The sequence below is a fragment of the Epinephelus lanceolatus genome, chromosome 13 (assembly GCF_041903045.1).
Source record: "Epinephelus lanceolatus isolate andai-2023 chromosome 13, ASM4190304v1, whole genome shotgun sequence".
Classification (NCBI taxonomy): Eukaryota; Metazoa; Chordata; class Actinopteri; order Perciformes; family Serranidae; genus Epinephelus; species Epinephelus lanceolatus.
The window spans coordinates 29,998,405-30,013,974 of record NC_135746.1 but is presented as its reverse complement, the minus strand read 5'-3'; the positions used below and the strand labels follow the sequence as shown (position 1 = coordinate 30,013,974).

General features: G+C 38.7%; 1 protein-coding gene across 1 annotated transcript in view; it reads left to right on the top strand.

Annotated features, from left to right (window-relative positions):
* ift172 (intraflagellar transport 172) overlaps window positions 1-15,570 on the top strand; it is a 54,511-nt gene that overhangs the window by 6,808 nt on the left and 32,133 nt on the right. The window contains exons 12-19 of the mRNA XM_033649164.2: window positions 372-425; window positions 689-792; window positions 2,622-2,707; window positions 5,657-5,769; window positions 11,059-11,226; window positions 11,634-11,770; window positions 13,238-13,345; window positions 14,257-14,341. Of these exons, the coding sequence (XP_033505055.1) occupies window positions 372-425; window positions 689-792; window positions 2,622-2,707; window positions 5,657-5,769; window positions 11,059-11,226; window positions 11,634-11,770; window positions 13,238-13,345; window positions 14,257-14,341 (855 nt within the window). The remainder of the gene's footprint in view (window positions 1-371; window positions 426-688; window positions 793-2,621; window positions 2,708-5,656; window positions 5,770-11,058; window positions 11,227-11,633; window positions 11,771-13,237; window positions 13,346-14,256; window positions 14,342-15,570) is intronic.

The following is a 15,570-nucleotide window of genomic DNA, read 5'->3' as shown; positions in this document are numbered from 1 at the left end:
GATGTAAAGAATTATAAACAAGGTTTGGCCTCCACCCCAGTACAGTAGAGATGAGTGAAATTATGAATGTGTGTCAAATTGTTGAAAGATTAACTTTGGAAAAACATACCTTTTGAAGACACCATTTCCCAGTTACTCAGCATAATCCGCAGACCTTACTGTGAACAGGATATGAAAGGTTTTTTTAGGACTTTTTCCTAAAGTGTTATTTCCATTGAAAACTGTCACACTTCACTGCTTTGAACAACCTGAATAGAATCCATTCACCTCCTCAAGTCTGTGTCCCCACCTGTCCTTTCATACTGTATATTCATGGTCCCTTGTTTCCTTCTCACAATAAAAAAGCCTTGACTCTGCTGCCTCTCTTTCAGGTGCCGTGGCCCGGCTCAGGGGGAAATGAAAAGTTCTTCTTTGAAAATGAATCAGTAAGTACACACATGAAGATTATTATTAAGAAGTTGTGGGGTTTTTCTCCATGAATATTAAAGACATATCTATCTGTTGGTTTTCCATTAAAGTTTACAGCTGTGCCAAGACAGTGCTTGCTATATTGTACAATATAGTTAGTTCCAGTACAGTAGGAGGTTCCAGGTCCTGTCATGTCTTGTGCCTTCAACTGTATGACTTCCCACTGCTCCCATTTTATTACGCTCTACTGTGTTTTATTTGACTGTATTTCATGTTTCAGGTGTGTATGATTTTTAATGCCGGGGAGCTGAGCCTGGTGGAATACAGTAACAATGAGATCCTGGGATCAGTCAGAACTGAATTTATGAACCCTCACCTCATCAGGTAGGTCCAGTGACACAAAACAGACGCGTCTAATCGAGTTGGTTTATTAAAAGAAACCTCAACAGGTTGGTCTGGTTCCTAAGAACAAAGGTAGAGTAGTCTGACAGATGTTATTGGTCTGATTGTTATATTGAATGTAACAATTGTAAAAAGGTCAGATCTGAAGCATTTGTATCAGCCTTAATTAAAAATGTGGGTCCAACAGTAAAAGGTGTTTTTATTTACAGATTTTCATGCTCAGATTTAAGTCATTGTCTTGATCCATTTTGACTGTTGAGGTACAAAATTTCCAACACAGCTTTACAGGTATTGTAAACATCCAAAATAAAGAAGGTGACAACTCAGCATTTTTGCTTAGTAAAATAGCCCTGTCAATATATGTGTTTCCCAATTTTGGGTTCTTCAGTATGGAGGCGTATTGCAATCACTTGAGAAAAAAAAAATCTGCCCTGTTTTTCTGAATTAACAAGATATTATCTCAGAATAATGAGAAAAGTTTTCATGGAAAAAAAAACTGCTCTTGTTTTTTCTGAACTAACAAGATAATCTCATAAATTAAAAATTTTCTAGTTATTTTTCTGAATTACAAAATGATAATCTTGTTAATTGTCATTATTCTAAATTGGTTTTATTGAATTAATGAGATAACAATCTCAGAAACTGCAATTTTTCTAAAAATAAATAAAAAATCTGAATGAAATGATAATCTCGTAAATTTACATTTTTCTAAATTATTTTTTTGAATTAACAAAATAACTATCTTGTAAATTCTAAATTTTCTATTTTTTTTTAATTAAAAAGATAATCTTGTAAATTTTTCTGAATTGTTTTTTAATTAAGGAGATACCAATCTCGTAAATTATACATTTTTTAAGTCATTTTTAAATGAAAAATATAATCTCATAAATTCTCATTTTTGTAAATTAGTTTTTTGAATTAATGGGATAACAATCTTGTAAATTCGAATTTTTTTGAATTATTTTTTTGAATTAAAAAGATTATCTTGTTAATTCTCATTTTTCTGTTTTAATTTCTGAATGAACAATGTAATAATCTCATAAATTCATGTTTTTCTCATTTATTTTTCTGAATTAATGAGATATTAATCATTAATTTTGAAAAAGAGAGCAGTTTTTTTCTCAAGTGAATGCATTACGTGTCACTAGTTTATAGTACTTAAATACTATAAACTATAATTACTTACTATAATTACTTTGCAACTCTAATGTAATTGTTACGAAATTTTGTCAAATGTAGAAAAATGTTTAGCAAGCAAATAAAACTCAATTTTACTCTTCTGTTTTAAAAGTAGTCTTTTTTTTAATCTAAGTATAAACTTATAAAAATGCCAATATAATATATATGCAGTTCAAATAACTCCCTGATCATAACTAATAAAAGATGCATTTCCAGCTCTGACCATTAGATGGGTGTATTGAGCTGTACAGAAACTCCAGTTACCATGACTCTGGGCCTTCAGAGGCGTCAGTGAGCCTCAGCCTGCTCGTCAGCACACAGCCATGTTAAAATATTCAGCCCTGTCAAAAGTGTCAGGACTGACAGTTCCCCGGGTAACTGACTAATGGCCCACTGCTGTTGAGGCCAGCAGGTTTCAGGATGCTCTGACTGCTCCTCGCCTCTGGCTGGACACTGTAGCATGACAACATCATGATCAGCAGTGTCCTGGGATTCCAACAGCAGCTGAAGCCAATTATACTGAGCAGATGCTGGATTTAATACGTACATGTTGAACAGCTGTAAATTCAGTCATGTTACACTGACAAAGTTTTTGTGTTACTGACGGTGTGTTTGTGTGTTTACCTGTGCAGTGTGCGACTAAATGAGAGGAAGCAGAGAGGAGTTGAAGACAACAAGAAGCTGGCATACCTGATTGATATGAAGACCATTTGTATTGGTAAGAATGAGTGTTTGTCACTGTGAGGTTGGTGTGTTCATTCACAGTAGTGGAAAGTTACTAAGCACATTTACCCAGGTACTCTACTTAAGTACAATTTTGAAGGTCTTGTACATTACTTGAGTATTTCCATTTTCTGCCACTTTACACTTTTTACTCCACTCTATGTATCTGATAACTTCAGTTACTTTGTAGATTGAGATTGATAATGAAAAATATAATCATCAAATAAATTCTGAGCAATATCAAAGGTTTATATAAGATAAGATATGACTATTGATCCAGGGGGATAAATTCACAAGTTACCCACCAGTATATGAAGTAATTAAAATTAGCCCCACCTGCAATATGAAAGTGAAACATACATTAACGCATAAGGAATGAGAATCACATAATATTCTATGCATTATTCTGAAGTGGGACATTCTTCATAATGAGTATTATTACTTTTGGTACTTCAAGTAATGGATAAGTACAACCAGTGGGTAATTATTGCGAAATGAACCTCAACAGGGTGATGCGGGACTGAATCACAGTGAAGCTGCACATTATCCCACTTATTACACCGCTACTTACTGAATCAGTCAATAATTGGACAAAACATACAGATTTAAAAATGATTTTTATTGCTTCAGCTAAGCATGTATTATCAGGGCTGTGTCCATACTATAGCAACAGTCAGGTATTCATAGAAATAGTCTGCTTTTTAGAAATGACAGACTGTAGAACACCAGAGTATTAAACAAAACTGCGCAATAAGTACAATTCTAAATGTAGAACTACTACTTGTAAGAAAGTATTTCAACACTGTAGTACTGCTACTTTTACTAAAGTAGAAGATCTAGGTACGTCTTCCACCACTGGTCATTCATGTTATTTAAATACAATATAAATTTAACCCCACACGTAAGCTGATATGAACAATTTGCTGACCCAGCTCCGGTCTTCCTTGGGCAAGAAATGCAAACAAACAAAAATAGATGTAGTTAAGCTGTTTATGGTATCCTGCAGAGCTCCTAATGTCCTCAAAGGTGATTTTTTTTGCACTCAAGTTATTATCTTGTGTGCACGAGATAATAACTTGTGTGCACATGATAAAATACATCACCTTACGGGACTTTAGGGGCATAGTAGTATACAGTATCTATTCCAGTGAGATTCTGTGGATGTGCACTGGACTGTTGTAGCCATTTGTGGAATAAGACTTCTAATTTGACACCTGAGGTTAAACACCCTGTACCTTAAGCTGAAACTTCCCATTTCTAATATATTGCACTGGTACTTTAATATCATAAAGATCCACTACCCCATAGAAAAAAAACAAAAAACTACTTTTGATTCTTTATAGCAGACATTCCTGTGTCTCTTTGTCTTGTAACGAGTAATGTTGCCCGTACTGGTACTTTTACTGCTTTCATATATACTTTACATTACAGGATAATGATTGTGTTCTTTGTAGTCAATAAATCACATGAAAAGACCAACACCAACAATTTATTAGTCTGTCTCTCAATACTTTCTAACTTCCTGTCTGTGGCTCTCAGCCCCAAGCCAGTTGGTTTCTATTGAAGATGTGAATCTTTAAAAACAGATAAGGTCAAAGTTGTATTTCAAAGCCGTCTCTTCACTTCCAAGTTTGTAATCCTGTAAAATCCCTTTAGTCTATTTAGGTTTCTTTTATTTATGTTGCAAAAAACTGTCACATTTAAAGCAATTGAATCTAAAACAACTATCAGAGTTAGCCTAAAAATGAGCCGCATATTAAAATATGAGGGATATTTTTGTAACTGTACAATGTAAATTCCTGCTTAGGATAATAAACTCACATAAATTAGTTGAAATATTAGCCCGGACATGACCTCTGTCCCTTAATACTTGTAAGACACCTCAAACTCATATAGTTTAATTTTTAAAAAGGCTCAGTTATTTCCTACCACAGCTGGCCACTGTAGGTTTTATCAAAAGTAACTTAAACAAGAGGAAACAGTGCATTTGTTTGGGACTATTTTCAGTGGTGGATTAATCCACATTTGGTGCTTTAGTGAGTATTTGTGGCAGCAGGACGGTGCATGTGGGACTGAGTCAAAATAAACTATGATGTGTTTGTTCATGGTAATGAAGGAACATGTCACCCAGCGCTACAGCGTGACTCACTGATGTGTTTTTAATAGTTTTTGGGCAACAGCGGAGCTCTGTGGCACAGAGGGATACTCGGCTTTGGATACACAGCCAATACTTGTTGTCGGGATCAATTGATTGTTTGTTTTTTGGTGATTTTATTGTGGGATTTGTAACAATAAGAAAAAATGCTGAATATTGCCAGCCTTATACTTAAATGCCAACAAGTTTTCGTTCCAAGGCAAAAACAGCTTGCCTGAATTCTCAGCACCTGACCAAGTCATAGTGAGTCATCAGTTCTTATCAGCAACACTGTCAGCTCTGCAGATTAACATGTTCATTTTGCACTGGAGGTTTGTGAATTGCTTTTGATTATAGAACAGCTTCAATCTGCATCTTTTCAACACTGTCGGATGTTGATGATGCTGCCATTATTACATTTTTCTCTCCACGAATCTTCTAGTATATCTTGTTTCGCACATTGAGCCGGACAGCTAGGTTTCACACATGATTACTCACCATAATATTAAAACTGCTACAACTACAATAACTGCACTATATCATCAATGGAACTGTATAATTTCCATTAAGTGGACCACACTGACTGGGCTGTATTCCATTTTAATTAAAAAGTTGACGTATCAGCAGACTAATAATATCAGCTTGATCCCAGAGCAGGTAAGTTTTTAAAGTAGAGAAACTACCTGATAGAATCAGAGATAATTATGATACAGTGATTAATTGAATAGAAAGCCAGTTTTAGTTTGACACATTGTCACACTGGCAGTCTCACTCCTCTCAGTTAACTTGTCCTTTTCTTTCTCTGCTCAGTGGACTTGGCTGGGGGCTACAATCTGGGAACCATCAGCCAGAACTCCAAGATTGACTGGCTGGAGCTCAATGAAACCGGACGCAAACTGCTGTTCAGGGACAAGAAGCTGCGGGTGAGAATAAAAAACCTCAGCACCCTGAGGGACTGTAAGAGTGGAAACAGTAGGAGTGAGGCCCAAAGCCAAAGAGGGCAGATGATAGATAAGATGATGATTAGTAAAGCAGTAAGTCAAGTAGAAAAATCACCACCTTGGTTGGGGGATGTCTAAAGTTATAGGCACGTCCATCACCCAAATAATGTCTCTGGGCTTTTTGTGGAGTTATTTTGGTCATCCAGATGATAGGATAGTATTTCAGAATAAATGTGGACTCAATTTGCCAGAGGGGGCGCCGCAAGTCTCGAGAGAACTTCATCCATCCATCCATATATGTTGTGGCTTGTGACCTATTTTAACAAAGCAACTGTCCGTGTTTTATTTAAACCATTAATCATAAGAGGCCTGAAGAAGTAACATCACCCAAATGTGACCTGTGACCCTGTATCCAAACATAACTATAGGTTTGTTTAGCATAAATGTTTTTTTTTTTATTACTTTCTTATCCCGCTAATTTTCATCTTGATTGACTCCCTTGATCGACTCCCCAGATTGATCTTGCAACCCCTACAGTAGGAGAGATTCCCTACAGGTTGGACCCAACATTTTTCATACAGCTGTTTGTTTTCAGTCAAATAATTGTTTGATTTGTATTCAAAAACATTTGCAAAATTGATAACAAAAAAATAAGAGCAATAGATCCTCTAGGGATGCACAATATTGGATTTTTTTGCAGATGTCCGGTATGCCGATATATAACGACTTATTTCGCTAATAACCAATACCAATATCGATATATATCCACTTTTTTCCTCAGCTAATTTTCTCCTCTTTAGTGGAATTTACATCATATTCTGCATGCATTCTCTTGTCGTGACAGCCCACCAGCAGATGGAGACATGAAATACAATGTCTTTAAATACACCGATCAGCCAAAACATTAAAGCCTTGGATCCTGGCATTCATGTGGATGCTACTTGAGGTACTCCACCCAACCAAACACTGTTGCAGACCAAGTAAACCCCCTCACAGCAACGGCACTGGTCGATAGCAGTGGCCCCCCAGCAAGACGATGCACCACAAAAACTGCTCAGGAATGACCCCAGGAATGGGACAAAGAGCTCAAGGCATCAACCTGGCCTCAAAATACCCCAGATCCCAATCTGATTGAACATCTGAGCAATGTGCTGTTACCCCAGAGGTACCCACAATCCATGGTGGGTGTTCCTTGGACTGGACTTGGCTCTGATGTGTCAAGTCATGGACACAGGACCCCTGGAGGATGTCCTTTGGTGCCTGGCATCAGGGCATTACTTTCAGATCTTTTGAGTCCTGTGAGGTGGGGTACCAGCACATCTTACAGATGTTTGATCAGATCGGGATCTGGGGAATTTTGGTGCCAGGTCAATGCCTTGAGCTCTTTGTTTCGTTCCTTGGACCATTCCTGAGCTGTTTTTGTGGTGTGACTTGGGGTATTGTCTTGTTGGGGGGTGGGGGCACTGTTACTGAGGAGTGTCGTTGCCATGAGGGGGTTTTCTTGATTTATAACTCATACATTGTAAAAAGTAAATGGACTGCACTTGTATAGCGCTTTTCTAGTCGAGTCACACACTGGTGGCTGAGGCTACCATACATGGTGCCACCAGCAACTCAGTAAACATTCACACACACACACACACACACACACACACACACACACACACACACCGATGGAACAGCCATCAGGAGCAATTTGAGGTTCAGGATCTTGCCCAAGGATACTTCAACATGCAGACTGCAGGAGCCGGGGATCGAACTGCCGATCTTCCAATTAGTGGGTCACCAAGTCACCAAGCTCCATTCTTCATTGTTATAACATAACCAAATATAGGGATGGAAGTAGAAATAACATTAATAAAATACTTCACCTCCCCAAATGATAATTTGGATGTCAGTCACTAAATGCATGTTATGTTGAATTCAAGAAGAAAACTTTGTTTCTCTTGCATTCCTCCACAGTGAACGAAGAATCCAAAAACCCGAGAAAGTTCTTGATGAATTAAAGTCGTAGGGGTCCACGTTTAATAACAGACAACTATATCAAATAATCTGCTAACAGACTCTCCCACAAGTATAATCCAAGTCTCATTTATCCAGTCGTATGCTCAGTACTTCCTTAAGACATGCACTTTCACTAAAACTTAACTATTTAAAACACTTACGCATAAACAGTGCAGGCGTGCTACTCGTCCGTTAGAGCTTAGATTGGGCCCAAAAAATCCAGACTGACCCGGGCACGTTATATCCGGGACCAGCCCGGCCCATCCAATTAACTGTAATTATGGGCCTGAGCCCGATTTAACCCCGACATTTTTCATTAAGTTGGCTGTTATAATTAAGAGTATTAAACCACAATTCTTGTTATTTGAATTACAGAAATATAGGATCTTAATGAATGGCACAACACGGAAGCATGATTATGTAATAAAACAGGTGTTTATTTTAGGATCCCAAGGTCAAACGGAAAAAATGAACAGTGAACTATAGCATACAAGATGAACAAAAATTAACTTTGTGCAGCCTCGGTCTTAGTCTTAGATTCAGGTGGAGCTGCATGTCCGATCCGATGACCCCGGGCAAGCCAGTCCATCTCTTTTGGAGTGTTTAAATCGGCTTAATTTAGCCTGTTCTTTTTGGATTTTGTTTTATTTGTTTTGAATACAATTTATTACGTTCTATTTATTCTATTTATCATACCCTACATGCAAAATTCACGTGCATGATAGCCTTATTTGTTTGAGCTTTTTTGTTTATTGCAACCTGAGCCCACCTGTCTGAGCCACCGCGGGCCGGGCCGGGCTAGGGCTCGGGCAGAGAATCTAAGCTCTATCGTCCCTCCCTGAGACTATACTAAAAGGTCACTCAAAGTGAAGGTCCTCCCTCTGAGAGGTATTTCAGGCATCACATATATATATATATATATATATATATATATATATATATATATTTTTTATTTTTTTTTAAATTGATTTTACACACAATAGCCACAACATTTTGTTTCAAGTCCATTCCTCCTTCATATTCAGGCATTATATTTAAAGTTTTTCATGATCACAGCACACTGTCATAACTAAAAAAGCAAGTTAATTTGTTTTTTCTTCAGTTCGTTTTGATTTATTCCGCTGGCTTATGTGTAGAAACATACATTTTTATCTTTGTCCACCTGAATGCCAAAAACAAACAACATTTAGAAAAGGTCACTGTTTTGGCAGCTCTGAGATTCACAGCTTTCTGAGAGGCAGGATGAGAGTGGCAGAGAGCTGCTGTCAGTTGTTGCCCCGGGGTAATGAAACAGTTTGATGTCTAAGCCCTGGGGCAAAGACATGGAGAACTCTGGTAATTGGGAATCCTTCAGTGGCTTCAAACTTTTCGCTACAGTCTTTTTTTTTTTTTTTTACAATAGGTACAATAGCACCATTTTTTTAAGAATGTACAAAAAGAACTTTAGTGGAACAGATTGTGAAATATTTATGTGTAGATCTCCAATACACAAAAGAAGGGATGGTTGAGGGTAATCAGAAGCAGAAAAGTCTCTGTAGTCTCTCTGGCTGTTTTTAGACTCTGGTAAGTTTTGTGGTTCTTATGCAGATAGAAATCTTAACGTTGAACTGCTGCTTGTCTGAATATTGTTGTGAATACTTTGGATTAAAGTTGTTGTTTCTTCTGCTCAGCTATATTTAAAACCTTGACTTGTTTTTGTTTGGATCCACATGGCTTTTCTCCTGTCAATGTTACAAGGAATTGTCTTTAATTACCTCTAATTCAGTTCTGTTGGTGCATGAAGGTCAGACATGCACGTCATTGGTCTGTTAAGTGGATAAAAATGCAACGTATCAGACCGAAAATTATTTATACGATTTCACATTTTTGGATGTTAACATTCATGGCACATATTCACTGCGGTTCCCACCAGTGAGAAATTATGGAAAGTGAAGTTGTGTAACAAATGTTGCTTTAATTGAAACTCGCTTTCAAGTGAACTTATCAACAGGCTGCTCTTCCTCGTTGCATTAAAACGTGGCCAGCTGAGCTCCAGGGTGAAGCTATAGAAGCAGCATTATTAAAAATGGCGGTGTGGGAGATATTAAGTTAGCTGATTACAACAGTGGGCGGCCTCTCATAGACACACATGCGCATGCACACACGCACGTATATATTAAGTGCTGTGGGAGCCACTGTGGCTTATAGAATATACATAATCTCATCAGCTCATCAAGAGTATAGTAGGATAGACTGCAGTGTGAGTATTCACATGGAGCTGCTGGATGTTAACTTTGGTCAAGCCGCATGAATTAAACTATGCAATGTAAACTTTAACTTCAATTAATTCCTGTGTTTACAACTGTATCTGTCTTGTTTATGTTATAGTCACCAAATCTCCCTTATTACTGCTAAACATAGTGAAATGCTGGCTCTTACGTCTTACTACAGCAGCCTACTCAGCTGTCAGTGACCTCCAAAGGCTCTGCAATGTACAATTCTGGAATAAGAATAGCTCGCTATTTTTGGAAATACTTACTATATATACTTCTGCTGAGAGTTAGATAAGAAGATCAGTCATCTGTGTTAATTGAACATGAAGCTGGAGCCAGCAGCTGGTTATGATAGCTTGAAATAATGACTCAGGGTATCTGTAGGCCCTACAAAGTTTCCTTTTAAACGGCCTTAGAGTCTATTAAAAAAAAATTAACATGTTTTTTCACCTGCCCCTCCTGGCTGTCGTGGAAACATTGTACACCTGTAAATTAAAAGTGGGATTGTTGTGATGAGTCAGCACCATCAGACCTGTAGCAAACACTCAGACAATCTGAAAAACTGAACTTAAATTGATCATTTTGAAGTGGTTATTCCATCCATCAATTGTACGCCAGTTATCTGGCTCATTAAGTATGCCATATTAATGTTAATGATTGTATCACTGGGAATTATAGTTTTATACTGCTGGAAAGTACTGAGTTTCTATGTGCTGTGATCATGAAAGAGGTATTAAATTGCATTCTGCATGGGATTAAAAAGGCCTTATAAAATCTTAACATAGTGAACCCTGTAGAAACCTGGATGGAAACAGCTAGCCTGAGTGTGCGTGACAACATCAGTTGGTTCCCCTGTTGTTAGTCCTTATGCCAAGCTAACTGTCTTCATATGAGTTGTATCAAACGTCTTAGGTCTCAGCAAGAAAATTAATTTCTTTGTTTAGACCATCCCTGATGATGAAATGAACAATTGAGAAAGTAAGTTTTTCCATATCTCCCTCTCCTTCCTCCTCAGCTCCATCTGTATGACATAGAGACCGGTGTAAAAACCACGTTGCTGAGTTTCTGTTCCTACGTCCAGTGGGTTCCTGGCAGTGACGTGGTGGTCGCCCAAAACAGGGGAAACCTCTGCATCTGGTACAGTATCGACAGCCCAGAGAGCATCACCATGTTCCCGATCAAGGTGAGTACCAGCATCTCCATCACATTACATATTAACATGACTGTAATGGTTGTTAAGTTTATGATTTCACAATAAGATGGGGCTCATATTGATATTTTCATCCTTTATTGGCAAAATTCAATTTAACTAATAATAATAATAATAATAATGATAGTAACAAACTTTGTTTTCATAGTGTCTTACTAAAATCTTTATCTGTAAAGTAATCGGTAATTATATGTCAAATAAATGTAGCAGAGTAAATAGTTCCCTCTGAACTGTAAAAACTAAGTATAAAGTAAAATGAAATGGACATGGTACCTCAAATTTGTACCTAAGTGCAACACTTTGGTACATGTACTTAGTTAAGTTCCACCACTGCAACATCTCTAATGCAGGTTTAAACTGGTTGCACCTCTCTTTGTTAGGGAGACATTGTGGATCTAGAGAGAGTTGATGGGAAGACGGATGTGATTGTGACAGAGGGCGTCAACACTGTGACGTACACACTGGACGAAGGCCTCATTGAGTTCGGTACAGCCATTGATGATGGGGATTATGACAGGTAGGTTGAGACCACTGTGACATACAAAAATCAGATCATCACTGTCATTACTGTCAAGCTGAACGTCCATCCAGCTTTCCAACTACTTGCTGCTTTTCTGGGTCGGAGTCAGAGTGACAGCAGGGCGAGCAGAACAGGCCAGATGTCCTTTTATCCAGCAGCTTCCTCAAGCTCTTCTTGAGGGTTTCCTCAGAGCTCCCAGGCCAGCTGGGAGGCATCATCTTTTCAGTGTGTCGTGATACCAGCACCTCCAAAGTGATGCTCTCATATCGTTGTAACTGACCTCTCAGTTTGGAGGAGCAGCAGCTGAGCTCTTCACTGTGGCTCTGAACTCTGTCACACAAAGTGAGGTCATCCACCTTTAAAGGGACAGTTCACCCAAAAATCAAAAATGCATATTTTTTTCTCTTACCTGTGGTGCTTTTTATTAATCTAGACTGTTTGGGTGTGAGCTGTAGAGTGTTAGAGATATCAGTTGTAGGGATGTCTGCCTTCTCTTGAATAGAGTGGAACTAGATGGCACTTGGCTTGTGGTGTCAAAGCCACGAAAAAATAGTTTTGAAAAGCTCTGTGTCTCTTTTCAGAAATCAGACTATTTAAACGATCTATAGCGCACAGTCTAAAGTGAATGGCCCAAGTGCATTTAGGGCGTTTCCAGCTCCACTTTTGCTTTTTAAAATGGCGCATATTTGGGTGCAGAGTAAGGCGCAAGGGGTAAAGGGGTTGTGTTTAGTCCCTTAATTAATCCTAGGTGTGTTTTGGGCATTTCATTAATTCAACCAATCAGAGTTTCATGTTCCGTTACCATTAAAAGCCAGGTGTGCCAGCACATGGTGCATTTTTATTTACATGGCGGATTCGGCAAATTGTAGAAGTGAGTGGTTCTCTGCTGAGAGTAATGCAGTAGGAGCAGTAATGTCAGTGTTGCAGTATCATGGGACATTTAAGCAGCAAAGCTAAAATTGCTAGTCACTAACTTGACAGAGGAAACTTTTATTTTCGGAAATAATCATTAAAGTTATGCTGCTCCTCATGCATTAATGTGCACAACATCTCTCTTAATGTGGAGTCACAGCAGCTCTGCTCTGCTCTCTGCTACGTTCACATTTTACAGAATACACCGATTTGTGCTGGGTTTAAAATAATCTAATAAAATAATCTCCAATTGGCAGTCTATTCTTAAAAGAGGACTCTGTTTTAAAACATATTCAAAACACTTCACTGTGACCTCCAGGACACGCTGCCACTGACTTTTAAAAACCAAGTCTCTCTAATATTTTCACAACTCACACAACTGCATTTTTTCTTTTTGCAGCCATGGTACAGCTCTTCTCGTAGTGCATGTCACACTGCATCTGCAACACAAAATACTGGTGAACTTGTCTGTTCTGTCATATCTTGCTTTATGGCCTGACTCAACCTTACATCTGCATATGTGTGTGTGTGTCTTTCTGTGTGTGTTGACAGAGCCACAGCATTCCTTGAGACTCTGGAGATGTCACCAGAGACCGAAGCCATGTGGAAGACGCTCAGCAAGCTGGCTCTGGAGGCTCACCAGCTGCACATCGCAGAAAGGTCAGCAAACACACACATACACACACAACCTTGTGAGCTAATGTTCGTGCCTCTGAGCTAATTACATTCTTTATCAGTCTTCATTGTAAGCGAGACTTATCTTTGTTACTGAAGAGGAAGTAGACAACAAGGGCACCTTGGTCACCTGGAATAAAAACGTACACCTTTGCACACATATAAGTACACACACTCTCGCACGCATACACACACTCGCAGCAGATGACTGTGTCCCTGCCTGACCTCCCTCTCTAACTTCATTTATCATCAAAGACAGGTTTTTTTTTAATCATAAGCATTCTCTCTCTCTCTCTCTCTCTCTCTCTCTCTCTCTCTCTCTCTCTCTCTGTCTCTCTCTCTGTCTCTCTCTCTCTCTCTCTCTTTCCCCATCTTTATTTCTCTCTGTTTTGAGAAACTTTCCAAATTTGAATTCTCTGTCATTAATAATGCATATGCTGTTCGTTAGGCATCGGCTTGATTTGCATAAATCATGAAATTGGGGAAAGAAACGTTTTTGTCTGGAGTGGCTAATGTTAATGAGGGAGGGAAGCGATGTTAATGAGGGAGGGAAGCGAGAAAGAGTCAGACAGAAGGAGTTTTTTAAACTTTTTTTTTCTTTCATGACTTGTTCATTAATCTGATGCAACTGTTCAGAGAGAGTTGCTAATAAAGTGGCCAAATGCTAAGATGAGCCTTTTCATTTCTCAGCCCCTCAGACTGCAGCGTATCTAAAGGCTAATTAGACTAAAGCTCTAATTTATCCCAGTTCATTAAGTGAACAGTTTTTGAGAGCTTTGACCGGACAGTACCTTCTACCGTCTCTCCACTGAATGTTTCTTTCTGTGTTTCGTCCTTCTCCCACTAGTCCTTACTTGTTTGCTCTCTATTTGTTTTCTCTGCCTTTTCTTTTCTAGGTGTTTCGCTGCATTGGGTGATGTCTCAACTGTGCGTTTCCTCCATCAAACGAACCAGATTGCTGACAAAGTTTCACAGGAAATGGTGTGTTTCATATCAGCACAGATACAAGACACAAGAGTACATCTCAACACTGACCATATATACTATTAATACAGAGTTTTGAGGGTGGTATACAAATATTTTTTGATTAAGAGGCTAATTACCAGAGGTGGCAGAAGAAGTCCTTAAATCTTTTACTTATATACTATGCAGATTTGTCAGTTACCTTTTGTAAACTCACTCTCTTGGAAAAGATTCAGTCTTGTTTGGCGTTTATTCTCGCTATATTTTGCATTTTTTTAGCACTGTGTCTTCTTGGGTATCTGCCGTTTACAGTCTGGCATCTGGTCATGACCTTTTTTATAAAGCCCTAACCTCATCTAAATGCTTTGGGGGTAAACGCCCATAAACCTAGACCCTAGGTCCGCTTAGCATTTCCACCACAACAGGACCTTAAATGTGGGCGGGGTTGTTGTCACTCACTGCTCCATCAAGCTCTCACTGCATTGCCTCATTACCGGTGACACAGATGAAAGTCTGTGCCTTGTTTATCGTCCACAGAACAAAATAAAACAGGCTGCAGCGAGAGTCTCTCTCCACGGGATATTTAAGAATAGCGGGTTTGTACATTTATTCCTTCTGAGGCAAGCTCAGGGTTTAAGTGTTGCCAGAGCCCACAGGAACAACACTCTGTGACGCTTTTTTTTCTCCAAGTGAGGATTGGGATATATGACGTCCCGGTCGAAATAAATACATATACACGCTTGAAGATCCACTCATTACTAAAAGTGTATGTCAGATAAAAACTAAAGTAATGGTCAAAGTTGTCACAGTGAAATTTAAGGTGTGTTGACTGATTCATGTCGTCAGCTTATGCATTGAGTAACATTACAAGTTAACGTTCCACCTTAAAAGTCGCCCACAGTCGGCCTAGTGAAGTTATTTTTTCTCAGACTCCAGCTGCTGCAAGAGGCAGAAAAACATCCTTTCATTTTATTGTTACAGTCTACTAATAAAACTCTCCACAGTATGAACAGAAGCCTGTATGAACATGAGCCTCAAAACCAGCCACAACTCAGCCCTGAGCGGAGTGACTGTCCGCTATTGACCAATCAATGGACTGCAGTGTTCACAGCTCCACCTTTTAGTTATAGATCTGTGGTACCCCAACAGAGGGAGGACCAAAAATGGAGACGGTACCGAACGGTTCCATTGGTACCATCCATAACTTTTCACAGTGGAAATGGAAAAAAAGTGTACCGAATTGAACT